This window comes from Mus caroli, unplaced genomic scaffold (assembly GCF_978045245.1).
Source record: "Mus caroli unplaced genomic scaffold, Mus_caroli_1 scaffold_8, whole genome shotgun sequence".
NCBI lineage: Eukaryota > Metazoa > Chordata > Mammalia > Rodentia > Muridae > Mus > Mus caroli.
This window is the reverse complement of record NW_028227263.1, coordinates 121,708,753-121,722,536: the sequence shown is the minus strand read 5'-3', so window position 1 is coordinate 121,722,536 and position 13,784 is coordinate 121,708,753. Positions and strand designations below refer to the sequence as shown.

The following is a 13,784-nucleotide window of genomic DNA, read 5'->3' as shown; positions in this document are numbered from 1 at the left end:
TGAAATGTAAATAAATAAAATAACCAATTTTTAAAAAAAGAATTGGTGAGAGTGTCTGGGAGCAAAGGGAAAAAAATAAATGTAATGACATATTGACATACCCATAGATCAGTGTGTCACTCAACAGCATGAGAAAAACGTCTTACAATAGATAGGAATTAACAACGAAATCCACTGCTAGACAAGATTCAGAAAGTGAGAGGCTTTGAAGAACCAGTCCTCATTATTTGTTTTTTTTTTTCTTTTAGTAGAGAGGACACATAGTTAGGTGACGTTGGAATGACCTTTAGATCTAAGAGGACATGAGGGTGCAGGATGAACAAGATCAAAATACAATACAAAATTTCTGAAATAAATAATACCAATGATAAATAAATAATTATTGTACAATACATAAATGTATATTACAAGTCACAGAACTGACACGTATAAAATAGTATGTTGTATATAACAGGAAAATATAATGTAAAATAAAGTAGTGAAAATCTTTAAATTCCTTTTAATATTTTTGGAGGATGTTATATATGAGTATTGTGTTTATATCATTTCCACACGTTCCTCTCCCCTCCAATTACCCCTGTGCCCTTCCCATTCTCTTCCAAATGTATGACCTCTTCTATAGTTACTATTGTCACACACACATAACCTACATTCTTGAAAATGTCATAATGACAGTCATCATTTTATATTTAGCCTACATGTTCACTTGTGAAGGGATCTGTCTAAACACAGACTCTGAAGATCAGGTGTCCTGTCCTCCTTGCAGTTGGCAGTGAGAAATGGTGTTGGGTGGTGCTAATGACCTCTGGCTTGAATGGTGGAAGCCAAAGCTTCTGTGGTTCGTCTGGACTTGGAATCACATCATGAAAAGAGGTCCATGAGCAGACCCATCTTCTTTGCCTAGGGATATAAATTTGACTTTTTTAACACACTCATGTAGATCCATGTAGTGATTCTGGTTAGACAGAGATTTGAGGTCATAAATCCATAGTTGAAACAACTTTTTGTCTGGGGGGGATGTCTAAGGTCTCAGCGCCCATAGCAGTGTCAATGGAATTTGACATTGGCTTAAAGTCAAAGGCATGCATGGTTCCAAATGTCTACAACTGCAGCAACTATATAGGTGTGTGTGTGTGTGTGTGTGTGTGTGTGTGTGTGTGTGTGTGTGTGTGTATTAGCATGAACCGAACTAGAATGGACCCCATAAAGTCATACATTTGATATTTTTAACTAGTTAGGGAAGGTGTTTGGGAAGAAATAGGAATTGGGGTCTTATGGTAGGAAGTGTGCCTCTGTGGGTGGATTTTGAGGTCCCAAAAGCCTATGCCAGGCCCATCCCCGCTCCTTTTTGTGCTTACAGATAAGGATATAACTTTTCAGCTCCTGTTCCAGTGACATACCTGCCTAACACCAAGCTCTTCACCATGATCATTATGGGCTCACCCTCTGAAATTCTAAGCAAGCCACCAACTAATGCTTCCTTCAATGAAGTGTCTTGGTTCTGGTTCTTAATTACAAAAATAGAAGAGTAACTAAAACAGAAAGGATAGAGTCAGGAAACTCAGAAACTTATTGGACAGCCAACCTAGTCAAGATAGCAACTTGTTTTTTCTTTCTCTGTTTTGCTGGTTTTTCGTTATTCTTCTCTCATACAATCTATCTCAACAGCAGCCTCCCCTTTTTCCTCTCCTCGAAATATCCCCACAACTTCCCCGCTCCCTCTGATCCACTGCTGCTACTTTTCCCCCCCTTTAGAAAAGCTGGAAAGAACCCAGATGCCCCTCAACAGAGGAATGGATACAGAAAATGTGGTACATTTACACAATGGAGTACTACTCAGCTATTAAAAAGAATGAATTTATGAAATTCTTGGGCAAATGGATGGACCTGGAGGGCATCATCCTGAGTGAGGTAACACAATCACAAAGGAACTCATACAATATGTATTCACTGATAAGTGGATATTAGCCCAAAACTTAGGATACCCAAGATATAAGATACAGTTTGCTAAACACATGAAACTCAAGAAGAATGAAGACTGAAGTATGGACACTATGCCCCTCCTTAGAATTGGGAACAGAACACCCATGGAAGGAGTTACAGAGACAAAGTTTGGAGCTGTGACGAAAGGATGGACCATCTAGAGACTGCCATATCCAGAGATCCATCCCATGATCCGCATCCAAACGCTGACACCATTGCATTCACTAGCAAGATTTTGCTGAAAGGACCCAGATATAGCTGTCTCTTGTGAGACTATGCTGGGGCCTGGCAAACACAGAAGTGGATGCTCACAGTCAGCTAGTGAAGCGATCACAGGGCCCCCAATGGAGGAGCTGGAGAAAGTACTGAAGGAGCTGAAGGGATCCGCAACCCTATGGGTGGAACAACATTATGACCTAACCAGTACCCCGGAGCTCTTGACTCTAGCTGCTTATGTATCAAAAGATGGCCTAGTCGGCCATCACTGGAAAGAGAGGCCCATTGGACATGCAAACTTTATATGCCCCAGTACAGGGGAACGCCAGGGCCAAAAAAATGGGAATGGGTGGGTAGGGAAGTAGGGGGGGAGGGTATGGGGGACTTTTGGGATAGCATTGAAATGTAATTGAGGAAAAGATGTAATAAAAAAAAATTAAAAAAAGAAGAAGAAAGAAAAGAAAAGAGCAGACTGGACTGGCTCCTCGGAAAAGCAATCATTGCATAGTTCCCGGTCGTTCGTGCTCCGCGCTCTCTGCAGTCACCTTTGCTGCCCACTGCCTCCTCCAACGCGGACTCTGGCAGTTTCCTCACCAGAGTCCTTGAACTAATTCCTCACTTGCTGCATCAGATCACAGGCATGCCCCACCATGTCAGATGCGGCAGTGGACACCAGCTCCGAAACCACCACCAAGGACTTGAAAGAGAAGCTGTAGAGGAGGCAGACAATGGAAGAGATGCACCTGCTAATAGGAACGCTCAAAATGAGAAAAATGGGGAGCAGGAGGCTGACAATGAAGTAGATGAAGAAGAGGAAGAAGGTGGGGATGAAGAGGAGGAGGAAGAAGGTGACGGTGAGGAAGAGGGTGGAGATGAAGATGAGGAAGCTGAGGCTCCTACGGTCAAGTGGGTAGCTAAGGATGATGAGGATGATGATGTCGACACCAAGAAGCAGAATTTAAACATGGTCACCCTTGAGTAGAGAAACAGGCCCCGCCCACCCACAGAGGGCCGTGCCACCCACATATCACATGTGCTCTCTATCACCCCACCAAAACCACAACTTGAATTGACAACTTGGGAGGGAATAAAAGAACCAGAACTCCCCATGCCCTGCTTTTTTTTTCTTTTTTTTTTCTTTTTTTTTTTTTAGATTTATTTATTTATTTATTTATTTATTTATTTATTTATTACATGTAAGTACACTGTAGCTGTCTTCAGACACTCCAGAAGAGGGAGTCAGATCTCATTACGGGTGGTTGTGAGCCACCATGTGGTTGCTGGGATTTGAACTTCGAACCTTCGGAAGAGCAGTCGGGTGCTCTTATCCATTGAGCCATCTCACCAGCCCAAAGATTTATTTATTTATTATATGTAAGTACACTGTAGCTGACTTCAGACACACCAGAAGAGGGCATCAGATCTCATTACGGATGGTTGTGAGCTACTATGTGGTTGCTGGGATTTGAACTCTGGACCTTTAGAAGAGCAGTCAGTGTTCTTACCCGTTGAGCCATCTCGCCAGCCCATTTTTTTTTTCTTAAAAATACTTTAAAATGAGATTTTGTTTGTATTTTTATTTACATTTTATATTTTTGTACATATTGTTAGAGGTCAGCCATTGTTTTTGTTTTGTTTTGGTTTTTTTTGTTTTTGTTTTTGTTTTTTGTTTTTGTTTTTGTTTTTTCCGAGACAGGGTTTCTCTATAGAGTCCTGGCTGTCCTAGAACTCACTTTGTAGACCAGGCTGGTCTCGAACTCAGAAATCCACCTGCCTCTTCCTCCTGAGCGCTGGGATTAAAGGCGTGTGCCACCACGCCCGGCTGAAGTCAGCCATTTTCAATGATAACCAGTAACCAAAGCAGCCTTCAGAGCTTCCGTCCTGCTTCAGACTTTACTTGTGGTGTGACCATGTTCATTATAGTCTCAAAGGAGAAAAAAAAAGCCTGTAAAAAACACAAAAACAACAAAAAAAGCAATCTTATTCCGAGCATTCCAGTAACTTTTTTGGGTATGTACCTAGCTGAACTATAAGTAGTTGTTTTGTATGAGATGGTTAAAAAGGCCAAAGATAAAAAGATTTTTTCCCTTTTTTGTCTATGAAGTTGCTGGGGGTTTTTGTTTGTTTGTTTGGTTGGTTGGTTTGGCTTGGTTTGTTTTTTGTTGGGTTTGTTTTTGTTTTTTGTTTTTTGTTTTTTGTTTTTTTTTGACTGTTTGACGTATTTGTGAAACAATGTCCAACAATAAACCAGAATTTTATTTTGCTGAGTTGTTCTAAAAAGAAAAGAAAAGTAAAGAGCAGACTGCCCAACAATATCAACCAAACATGGCATAACATGGCGTAGTAAGACTAGGCATTGAAAGAGTTAAAATTACTGGACACCTGAACTCTCCATGAACTCTTCAGCTCAGAGTTCTCTTACCCCTCCCATCCAGAGATAGTTCCCGGAGCACTCCTGAACTTTTTACCCCAAGGTACCCCCTCCCAATTGGAAACTGCTCCAAGAACATTTTTTAGATAAAGGGGTCTCCTGGAAAAAACCTAGTCCTACCCCTCCCAACTGAAGACTATGCCAAGAACATTTTTGAGATAGGGGCCTCCTGGTACTGTCCCAGAATGTTCCAATAGATCGAGTACATTGCCAAAATATAGGACACGACCCCTTGGTTATGTAAAGCCCCTTGGCAGAACACCTTGGTGACGTAAAACTTGTACTTTTTACCTGGCTATTTCCTATAAAAGCTTGTGAAAAGTTTGGGCTAATTGCCGAATCTCCTCTGCGAGTTTCGACCCCAGATATCTGGTATATGTGCTTTCTGTCTGCTTTCTTGTCGTTGCTATATTAAATCTTGCTCTCTATACATCTTAAGTTCGGTCTCAGTGTCTTCTTGGGTGCGCGGCTGACCCGAGGCTTGAGTAAGTGCCTCCCTTTGGGAGTTTTGGAGTCTTTCATTTGGTGCATTGGCCGGGAATCAGCGCGTCTACCCAGAGGTCCTGGACCCACTCAGAAGTAAGATTTACTGCTCTGCTTTGGTCTGGTGTCTGTGTTCTGTTAATTTCTGAAAGGCCAGGAAGGCCATTCTGTATGAGCGATCGCTGTTCTGGTTTTGCGTGACGCTCTGTGCTCAGTAAGAGCACCAGAGATCGCACTCCGGGAGGGAATGCGAAGTGGGTAAGAGTAGACGTGCTCAGGTGCCCACCGTCCGATCTGCCCCTGGGAGACGTCCCAGGTGAGATAGGGGAGGACCAAGGACGCTTGGTGGACCCCACTGGAGACCGGGATAGTCTCAATCTGTCGGCCTTGGAGAGGCCATCTGATTCTGTAAGTTGCCTGTAGTGTCTCAAGTCTTGTGTCTGCTTTTGTCGTGTCTGCTATTATTCTAGAAATGGGACAATCTGCTGGGTGTGTAGGTGTGGAACTGCTGCATTTGTGTATTCTGAGATTGTGGGTTTATTCTGGCAGTGGCTGTGAGAGGACGACTGTCTATGGCCTCACAATCTGCACCCCAAAAAAAGGATGTTCCAAGGGAGACCCTGGAAGGAGTGCCCAGGGTACAGAACAGTCAAAAAGACCTGGCTGTTGCCTGGCAGAGTGAAAGAGAGAGAGTGTTCCCTCTGCCAGAGCGGGAGTGAATGTGGAATCCCACCCCTATCAGGAAAAGGAGTCAATGTAGAATCCGACCCCGTCAGAAAAAAAGTGTTTGGCTGGTTGTGTAAGTCCAGGCGTGGACGAGTGTGCTTGTTTGTGGCCACATGACAGACTGTGTGTGTGTGTGTGTGTGTTAACCCTTTGTCGACTGTAGACTTGGACTGACGTCAGGACAGAATTAGTCAGCAATGGTTTTAAAAAAGGAAAAAAAAGAGAAAAAAGAACCATCAGGCCGGTCTTGCCCACCGCGCTCTCGGCGAGGCAGTGCCAGCGGCTCGCAGCGGGCGGGCAGCGCCGGCCAGCCTGGCTGCGGGGCCATCGTGGGGCAAGACCAGCTGCCACCGGCCGACAGGGGCAGCACACGGTCCGCACTCGGCTGGGGAGCCCCAGGCTGCTCAAAAGAGCTCTGAGATTGCAGAGCTGGGCTAAGAATTTCCGGCTTCGGCAGCGCGGGTGGGGCTTTGATAGCAGCAGTGGCGCTGAGGTTCTGGCTTCTGCAGGCACGGCAGAGGCGGAGGCTGCCTGTGCCCCGAGTTGTGAGATGCTGGTAGTGAGTGCAGCGGCCTGCCGGCCCCCGCCTGCCAGCCCCGGAATAGCCGTGAAGCCTGCCACAGCTGGGGAGGGGCCAACTGTGGCCGCCGTCCCTCCTTTGGCTTCCCCCTGGAGTCTGCCCGCACTCCCTTGTGTCTGCGCGCCCGCCGCGGGGCGCACAGAGAAGTTCCCCCGCCCTGCTGCGCGGGTGCCTTGCGTTTCCAAAGCTCGGGAGGCCGCCGTTGCCTCCGGCCAAGAGAGCTCCGTGGATGCCTGGGGCTCAAGCCATGCCGGAAAACAAGTAGTTAAATTGATCCTCATTTGGCTCCTCCCGGGGTCTGCGCACAGGTGCCCGCCCACACTCCCTCCCTTGTGTCCGACGCCCGCGCCGCCGCCGCTGCTGCCCCCACCGCAGCCGCTGCCGCCCCGACCGGCGGCGGGGCCGTTTCGCAGGAGGAGGCTGCTGTCTGCGCTCCGCCAGGCCCGCCGCCGCCTCCGGGCCATGCGGGAGGACAGTACAGAGAGTAACAAGTGGTTAAGTTCCCCCTCCCTGCCAGTGTTTGTTTGCCACTCCCAGGAGTTTACGCTGCATTCCGGCGCGCAGCGGAGACTCGGCGCTGGGCTCTTCACATCAAAGGATCTGTTTTCAGCCTTTGCCTGCCTCTTGGGTGGGAGAAAGGCTCATTCTCCTGCCCCCTGTATCCTGTCTCTTGTTAACAGAGAAAAAAATTGTGTTCATTTTGAAATATCAGTGGTCTGATGTGAAAACTGCACTCCCTTCTCTGCCCCATGTGTTTTCTCTTCTCAGGCACTGCCCTGAGTTGCTGGCAGTGAATCTGTTTTAAGCTCCGGTGAGGGAGACATACAAGGTAAGGAGCACCTGACTGCCAGGCTCTGTTGAGGGTCTCGTCTCTGTGGGACTAGTGCCCCGACAATCTGACCTAACAGTAAAAAGAGGTAAACTATGAAAAAGTTAAGTGACAGAATATAGATGTAATAATTAGATCCATTGCAGTTAAGAAACAGGAGCAAAGAGAGATAAATGACAAAGACTAGAACCTAGCAAAGTGACACTTGCTAATAATACTAGCACTTAGAGATGATCTGTAAGAAATAGGGAGCCAGAAAATTTTCAAAAAAGATAAGAGAAATGAATTGCTGGTCACAAAAGTCAGGGAGACTAGAAAACTTAGTACCTGGCAACAAAAAAAAGAAGAAAGCTTTTGGCTAAAGATCAGAGTGTTTGCTGTTGAAAAAGAAGAACACTGGGTGAGAGACTGTCCTAACAAAAAGAAGAGGAGCCCCCCCTCATGACCAAACCCTTCACCTGTTCGTGGCTAAAAATAAAGAAATAACAGAAGGGGTGCTAACACAGAAGCTGAGTCCTTAAAAGAGACTGTGTTTTCATATTCCTCCACTAACCAATGCAAAGCAAGTTTAAAAGGTTCCTGGACACTACAGGTCCTTGCAAACTGTGGATCCCAGGTTCTGCTGCATTAAAAAGATAAACAGCCCCTCGTATAAGAAATAAAGAACAACCTTGGATGGCCTTAGATGCTATTGAGACTGCCCTAATGTTGTCCCCAACTTTGGGACTCCTAAATGTGACTGAGAACAAAAGTATTGCTAAAGAGGTTCTTACTCAGAAATTGGGACCCTAAAAGACCAGTGGCACTTGAAAAATTAGACCTGTTGACTGAGGGATGGCCTGCTTGTCTGCACATAGTGGCTTCTGGTCAGAGACTCATGATTCAATTGTTTCCCTGGCTGATGGACACATTATTAGAGCTTTTTGTTGACAGAATAAGACCTACTCATCACTCTGACATTCTGGCAGAAGGAACTTTGGCTCAGAAGGTTGAACTCCTGGCACTAACCCAAGCCCTGCGGTTGGCTGAAGGCAGAGACATCAAAGACAAAGAAAAATTCTGGCCCTCCTAGAAGCTCCTGAATGAACTGGGTGAGTTGGGATATCGGGTATCGGCTAAGAAAGCTCAGCTATGTCGTACCGAGGTGCCGACGACGGAAAGCGGTGGCTCACCGAAGCCAAGGAAAAGGCTGTGATGCTGATCCCAACCCCCACCACCCCGCGCCACGTGAGTTTCTGGGAACGGTGGGCTTTTACAGACTCTGGACTAAAGAAAAAGTCCCATTCACCTGGACTGAAGAACACCAAAAAGCCTTTGACAGCATAAAGGCAGCCTTGCTTGCAGCCCCCGCTCTGGCTTTGCCAGATCTGACTAAGCCTTTTACCCTACACGGATGGCAGTAGCCTCATGGTTAAAGGTAAGCGGAAGGCGGGGACAGCAGTGCAGCAGTGGACAAAAAGCAGGTGATATAGGCCAGCAGCTTCCCTAAAGAGACTTCAGCCCAAAAAGCTGAACTTGTGGTTTTGATACAAGCTTTATAAATGACACTGACAGCGGGTATGCTTTTGCCACTGTATGGAACAATATGCAGACAAAGAAAGCTGTTGACATCTGCAGAAAAAGACGTTCTCAATATGGATAAATGATACTGCTCACATAGTCATCAAGAAGACTATTAAAGAAAATTTTTTTCCAAGGTTCAGAGTGCCAAAAGCAATAGTTGCCCAGGTAAGTCAGGGTGTGGCCAAGCATTTAGAGGTCAAATAAAAATTACATTGTGTGTATAGACCTCAGAGCTCAGGATAGATAAAAATTAGTTTAAAACTCTAAGACAGACCTTGACAAAATTAATCGTGGAGACTGGCATGGACTTGGTGTTCCTTCCCTATGTCCTATCTCTTGATTCAGTTTTACTCTGTTTAAGATCCTTTATGAAACCCCTATGCCCATCATAGTCTCAAATGATGTGTTTAAACCTATGTTGTTAATAATGCTCTGTATGCTAAGTTAAAAGGGCTTGCAGGTGATACAGAAAAAAGTCTGGTCACAACTGGTTACAGTGAACGAGCTGGATATCCCAAGGACATCTCACCAGTTCCAGCCAGAGATCTGATCTACGTGCACCTGTGTCATGCCCAGACCCTAACTAAATTAGTTATTGAGACTGGCAGTAAAGACTGGGTGACCCTCCTTCCCTTTGTGCTTCTCAGAGTCCGAAACACACCTGGACGTTTTACTTCTTTGACTGAGTCTAGCAGGATATTGGATCCCTGTGTTGACTCTTTCTCACCCTCTGCTCTGTTTACCCATTTAAAGGCCTTGGAGGTTGTCAGAACACAGATCTGGGACCAGATCAAAGAAGCTCATGCACCTGAGACTACAGCAGTTCGGTCCTTGTCAGATGACATCGCACCGGCGCTCTTGAGCCTCGGTGGAAAGGACCATATCTGATACTGTTAACAACTCCACGCCTCCCACGTCAAGAAGGCTCCTAGCCAGGGTAGAGGCAACCATGAAGACAACTGGACGGTGGCAACTACTGACAATCCTCTTAAACTTCGTTTGTGTCGTGGGGGCCACCCTAAGCCTAGGGAACGACAACCCTCTTGCCCCGATTCAACAGTCATGGGAAGTGCTTAATGGGGAGGGAAACATTGTATGGGCAATCACTGCAGCACATCCCCCTTGGACTTGGTGGCCTGATCTCACACCTGACATTTGTAAGTTAGTAGCAGGATCTCCCAATTGGGACCTCCCTGACCATACTGATCTTAGTAACCCACCCCCTGAACAGCGGTGTGTTTCAGGTGGAATAGGGAACATGTATGGGTGTTCAGGGCAGTTCTACCGAGCTAATCTTAGAGCTGCACAGTTTTATGTTTGCCCTGGTCAGGGTCAAAACAAAGAGCTTCAACAAAAATGGGGGGGGGCATCAGATTATTTCTGTGGCAAATGGATATGTGAAACAACAGGGGAGGCCTACTGGAAGCCTTCCTCTGACTGGGATCTAATCACGGTAAAACGAGGTAGTGGTTATGATAAGCCATATCAAGGAGAAAGAGATCCCCATAAATATCCAAACTATGGCGACCTCCATCCAGATGAGGCCGCCATAGGAGCTTATGGGTGTGCTACTGAAAACAGCCCCCCAGGACCATGCAAAGGTAAATACTGCAACCCCCTACTTATAAAATTCACTGAAAAAGGAAAACAAAATCGTTTAAGTTGGCTTAAAGGAAATAAGTGGGGTTGGCGTGTATCCAGTCCACCGAGAGACCCTGGGTTCATTTTTACAATCAGGCTGACTGTGACAGAACAGGGTCCCCCAATAGTACCAGCTCCCCCACAAGTCCCGGCTGTACCAGCTCCACCAACTCCACAGCCCAGAACAGTGAGACCTTCCCTACCGACCTTAGTTTCCCCACCGCCCCTAGATACAAAAAGCCGTCTGGTCAGTCTAGTTCAAGGAGCTTTTTTGGTGTTGAATAGGACTAATCCTAATATGACTCAATCATGTTGGTTATGCTATGACTCTAGGCCCCCTTATTATGAAGGAATTGCTCAGATCAGGACTTATAATACTACTTCAGATCATTCTCAATGCCTTTGGGGAGAAAACAGAAAGCTGACTCTGGAAGCAGTTTCAGGAAGTGGACTCTGTTTAGGCCAGGCACCTCAGGATAAACGGCACCTTTGTAATCAGACCCAGAACATCCAGCCTAGCAAAAGTGGTCAGTATCTGGTGCCTCCCATAGACACAGTATGGGCTTGCAATACTGGTCTCACTCCTTGTGTATCTATATCTGTTTTTAATAGTTCCAAAGACTTCTGCATTTTAGTTCAGCTTATTCCTAGACTCCTGTATCATGATGATAGCTCCTTTTTAGATAAGTTTGATCATCGGGTCCGTTGGAGAAGAGAGCCCATTACCTTAACCCTGGCAGTACTTTTGGGATTGGGAGTAGCAGCGGGAGTAGGCACAGGGACCGCTGCCTTAATTCAGACCCCCCAATACTATGAAGAATTACGTACAGCTATGGACATTGATATTAGAACTATAGAACAGTCTATAACTAAATTAGAAGAATCTTTAACTTCCCTGTCTGAAGTAGTGCTGCAAAATAGGAGGGGATTAGACTTATTGTTCCTTAAAGAAGGAGGACTTTGTGCTGCCCTAAAAGAAGAATGTTGTTTTTATGTTGATCATTCAGGAGTAATCAAAGACTCTATGGCCAGACTTAGAGAACGCCTAGATATGCGTAAAAGAGAGAGAGAAAGCCAACAAGGATGGTTCGAAAGCTGGTTTAATAAGTCCCCTTGGCTTACCACTCTCCTCTCCTCCATAGCAGGACCCTTAATTATACTTATGCTTTTGCTCACTCTCGGCCTCTGCATTCTTAATAAGTTAGTGGCTTTTGTCAGAGAAAGAATAAATACAGTACAAGTTATGGTATTAAAACAACAATATCGGGTCCTTCAGGAAGCCGGTACCCAGCTCTAAGATTAGAGCTTGTCCCTAAAAGAAGGGGGGAATGAAAGAGTTAAAATTACTGGACACCTGAACTCTCCATGAACTCTTCAGCTCAGAGTTCTCTTACCCCTCCCATCCAGAGATAGTTCCCGGAGCACTCCTGAACTTTTTACCCCAAGGTACCCCCTCCCAATTGGAAACTGCTCCAAGAACATTTTTTAGATAAAGGGGTCTCCTGGAAAAAACCTAGTCCTACCCCTCCCAACTGAAGACTATGCCAAGAACATTTTTGAGATAGGGGCCTCCTGGTACTGTCCCAGAATGTTCCAATAGATCGAGTACATTGCCAAAATATAGGACACGACCCCTTGGTTATGTAAAGCCCCTTGGCAGAACACCTTGGTGACGTAAAACTTGTACTTTTTACCTGGCTATTTCCTATAAAAGCTTGTGAAAAGTTTGGGCTAATTGCCGAATCTCCTCTGCGAGTTTCGACCCCAGATATCTGGTATATGTGCTTTCTGTCTGCTTTCTTGTCGTTGCTATATTAAATCTTGCTCTCTATACATCTTAAGTTCGGTCTCAGTGTCTTCTTGGGTGCGCGGCTGACCCGAGGCTTGAGTAAGTGCCTCCCTTTGGGAGTTTTGGAGTCTTTCAGCATAAGACACCCTGCATAGCTGGTGAGATTGCAAACATTTACAACCACTCTGCAAATCAATCTGGTGGTTCCTCAATCTGAAATAGTTATACATGAAGACCAAGCTATACCACTCCTGGGCATATACCCAAAAATGCTGCACCACGCCATAAGGACACATGTTCCACTATGTTTAAAGCAGCCTTATTCATATTAGTTAGCAACAGGAAACAACCCAGATGTCCCTCAACGGAAGAATGGATATAGAAAATGTGGTTGGTTTACAAAATGGAATATTCAGTTATTAAAAACATAGACAACATGAATTTTCTAGGCAAATGGATGGAACTAGAAAATATCATCTTGAGTGAGGTAACCCAGACCAAAGGACATGCATGTTATGTTCTCATTGATAAGTGGATATTAGCCAAAAAATACAGAATACTCTTGATGCACCCCCCCCCCCATAGACACTCAGAAGTTAAACAAGGGGGAAAGCTCAAGTGAGGATGCTTCAATTACTCTTCAAAAGAGAATGAATGATCATGGGAGGCAATGAGGGTAGGGATCTGGGTGAAAGAAGGGAGCTTGAGGCAAAGGAGTACAGGGCGCCAGGGTCAGGTATTGGAGGCTACAAGAGAAAAGCCCAGAGGGCCAGGACAATGAATGGAAGTAGGCAGCTGCCAAGAGTGAGTGGTGCATGATGGGAGTAAACTCTAGAAAGTCCCAGAGACCTGGCATGGGGGAGGCTCCCAGGACTCGGTGTGAGTGATCATAGTCGAAATACCCAACAGTGAGGAGATGGAACCTGAAGAGACAACCCCAGATAGATATACAGGGCCCACCGTGGTGGGTTGGGGATACTGACCAACCTTCAAACTTTTCAACCCAATATTGTTTCTGTCTAAAAGAAATGCAGGGGCAAAAGTGGAGCAGGGACTGAACCAATGGCTGAGCAGTGACCAGCCCAACTTCATAGGATCCATCCTATGAACAAGCACTAGACCCTGACACTATTACAGATACTATGTTGTGCTTGCAGATAGTAGTCTAGCATGGCTTTCTCTGAGAGGCTCTACCAGCAGATGACTGAGATGGGTTCAGATACAAACAACCAAACATTGGACTGAGGTCTGGGATCCCTATGGGAGAGTTAGGGAAAGGATTGAAAAAACTGAAGAAGCTGGTGACCCCCTAGGAAGACCAAAAGTGTCAACTAGCATGAACCCCTGGGAGCTACCAGAGACTAAGCCACCAACCAAAGAGCATCCATGAGCTGGTCCATGTCCCCTGCCACATATGAAGAGAAGGACTTCCTTATTTGGCCTCAGTGGAAGAAGATTCACTTAATCTTGTAGAGATTTGATGCCCCATGATGGAGGATACAGGGGGTGGGGAGTAACCTCTCACATGTGAAGGGGAGATGTA

General features: G+C 45.7%; 1 protein-coding gene and 1 pseudogene across 1 annotated transcript; both read left to right on the top strand.

Annotated features, from left to right (window-relative positions):
- The first annotated feature begins 2,849 nt into the window (after positions 1-2,849).
- On the top strand, positions 2,850-3,150 carry LOC147003390 (prothymosin alpha pseudogene; annotated as a pseudogene).
- A 3,164-nt stretch (positions 3,151-6,314) lies between these two features.
- On the top strand, positions 6,315-10,194 carry LOC147003389 (uncharacterized). The gene is made up of 2 exons (XM_085842054.1): positions 6,315-7,248; positions 9,565-10,194. The coding sequence occupies exon 1, from the start codon at positions 6,390-6,392 to the stop codon at positions 7,137-7,139; it is 750 nt and encodes a 249-aa protein (XP_085698180.1). The 5' UTR covers positions 6,315-6,389; the 3' UTR covers positions 7,140-7,248; positions 9,565-10,194.
- The last annotated feature ends 3,590 nt before the right edge of the window (positions 10,195-13,784 follow it).

Excerpts from the sequence above, each read along its gene's own strand:
- LOC147003389 (XM_085842054.1), top strand. The coding sequence starts at position 6,390 with ATGCTGGTAGTGAGTGCAGCGGCCTGCCGGCCCCCGCCTGCCAGCCCC.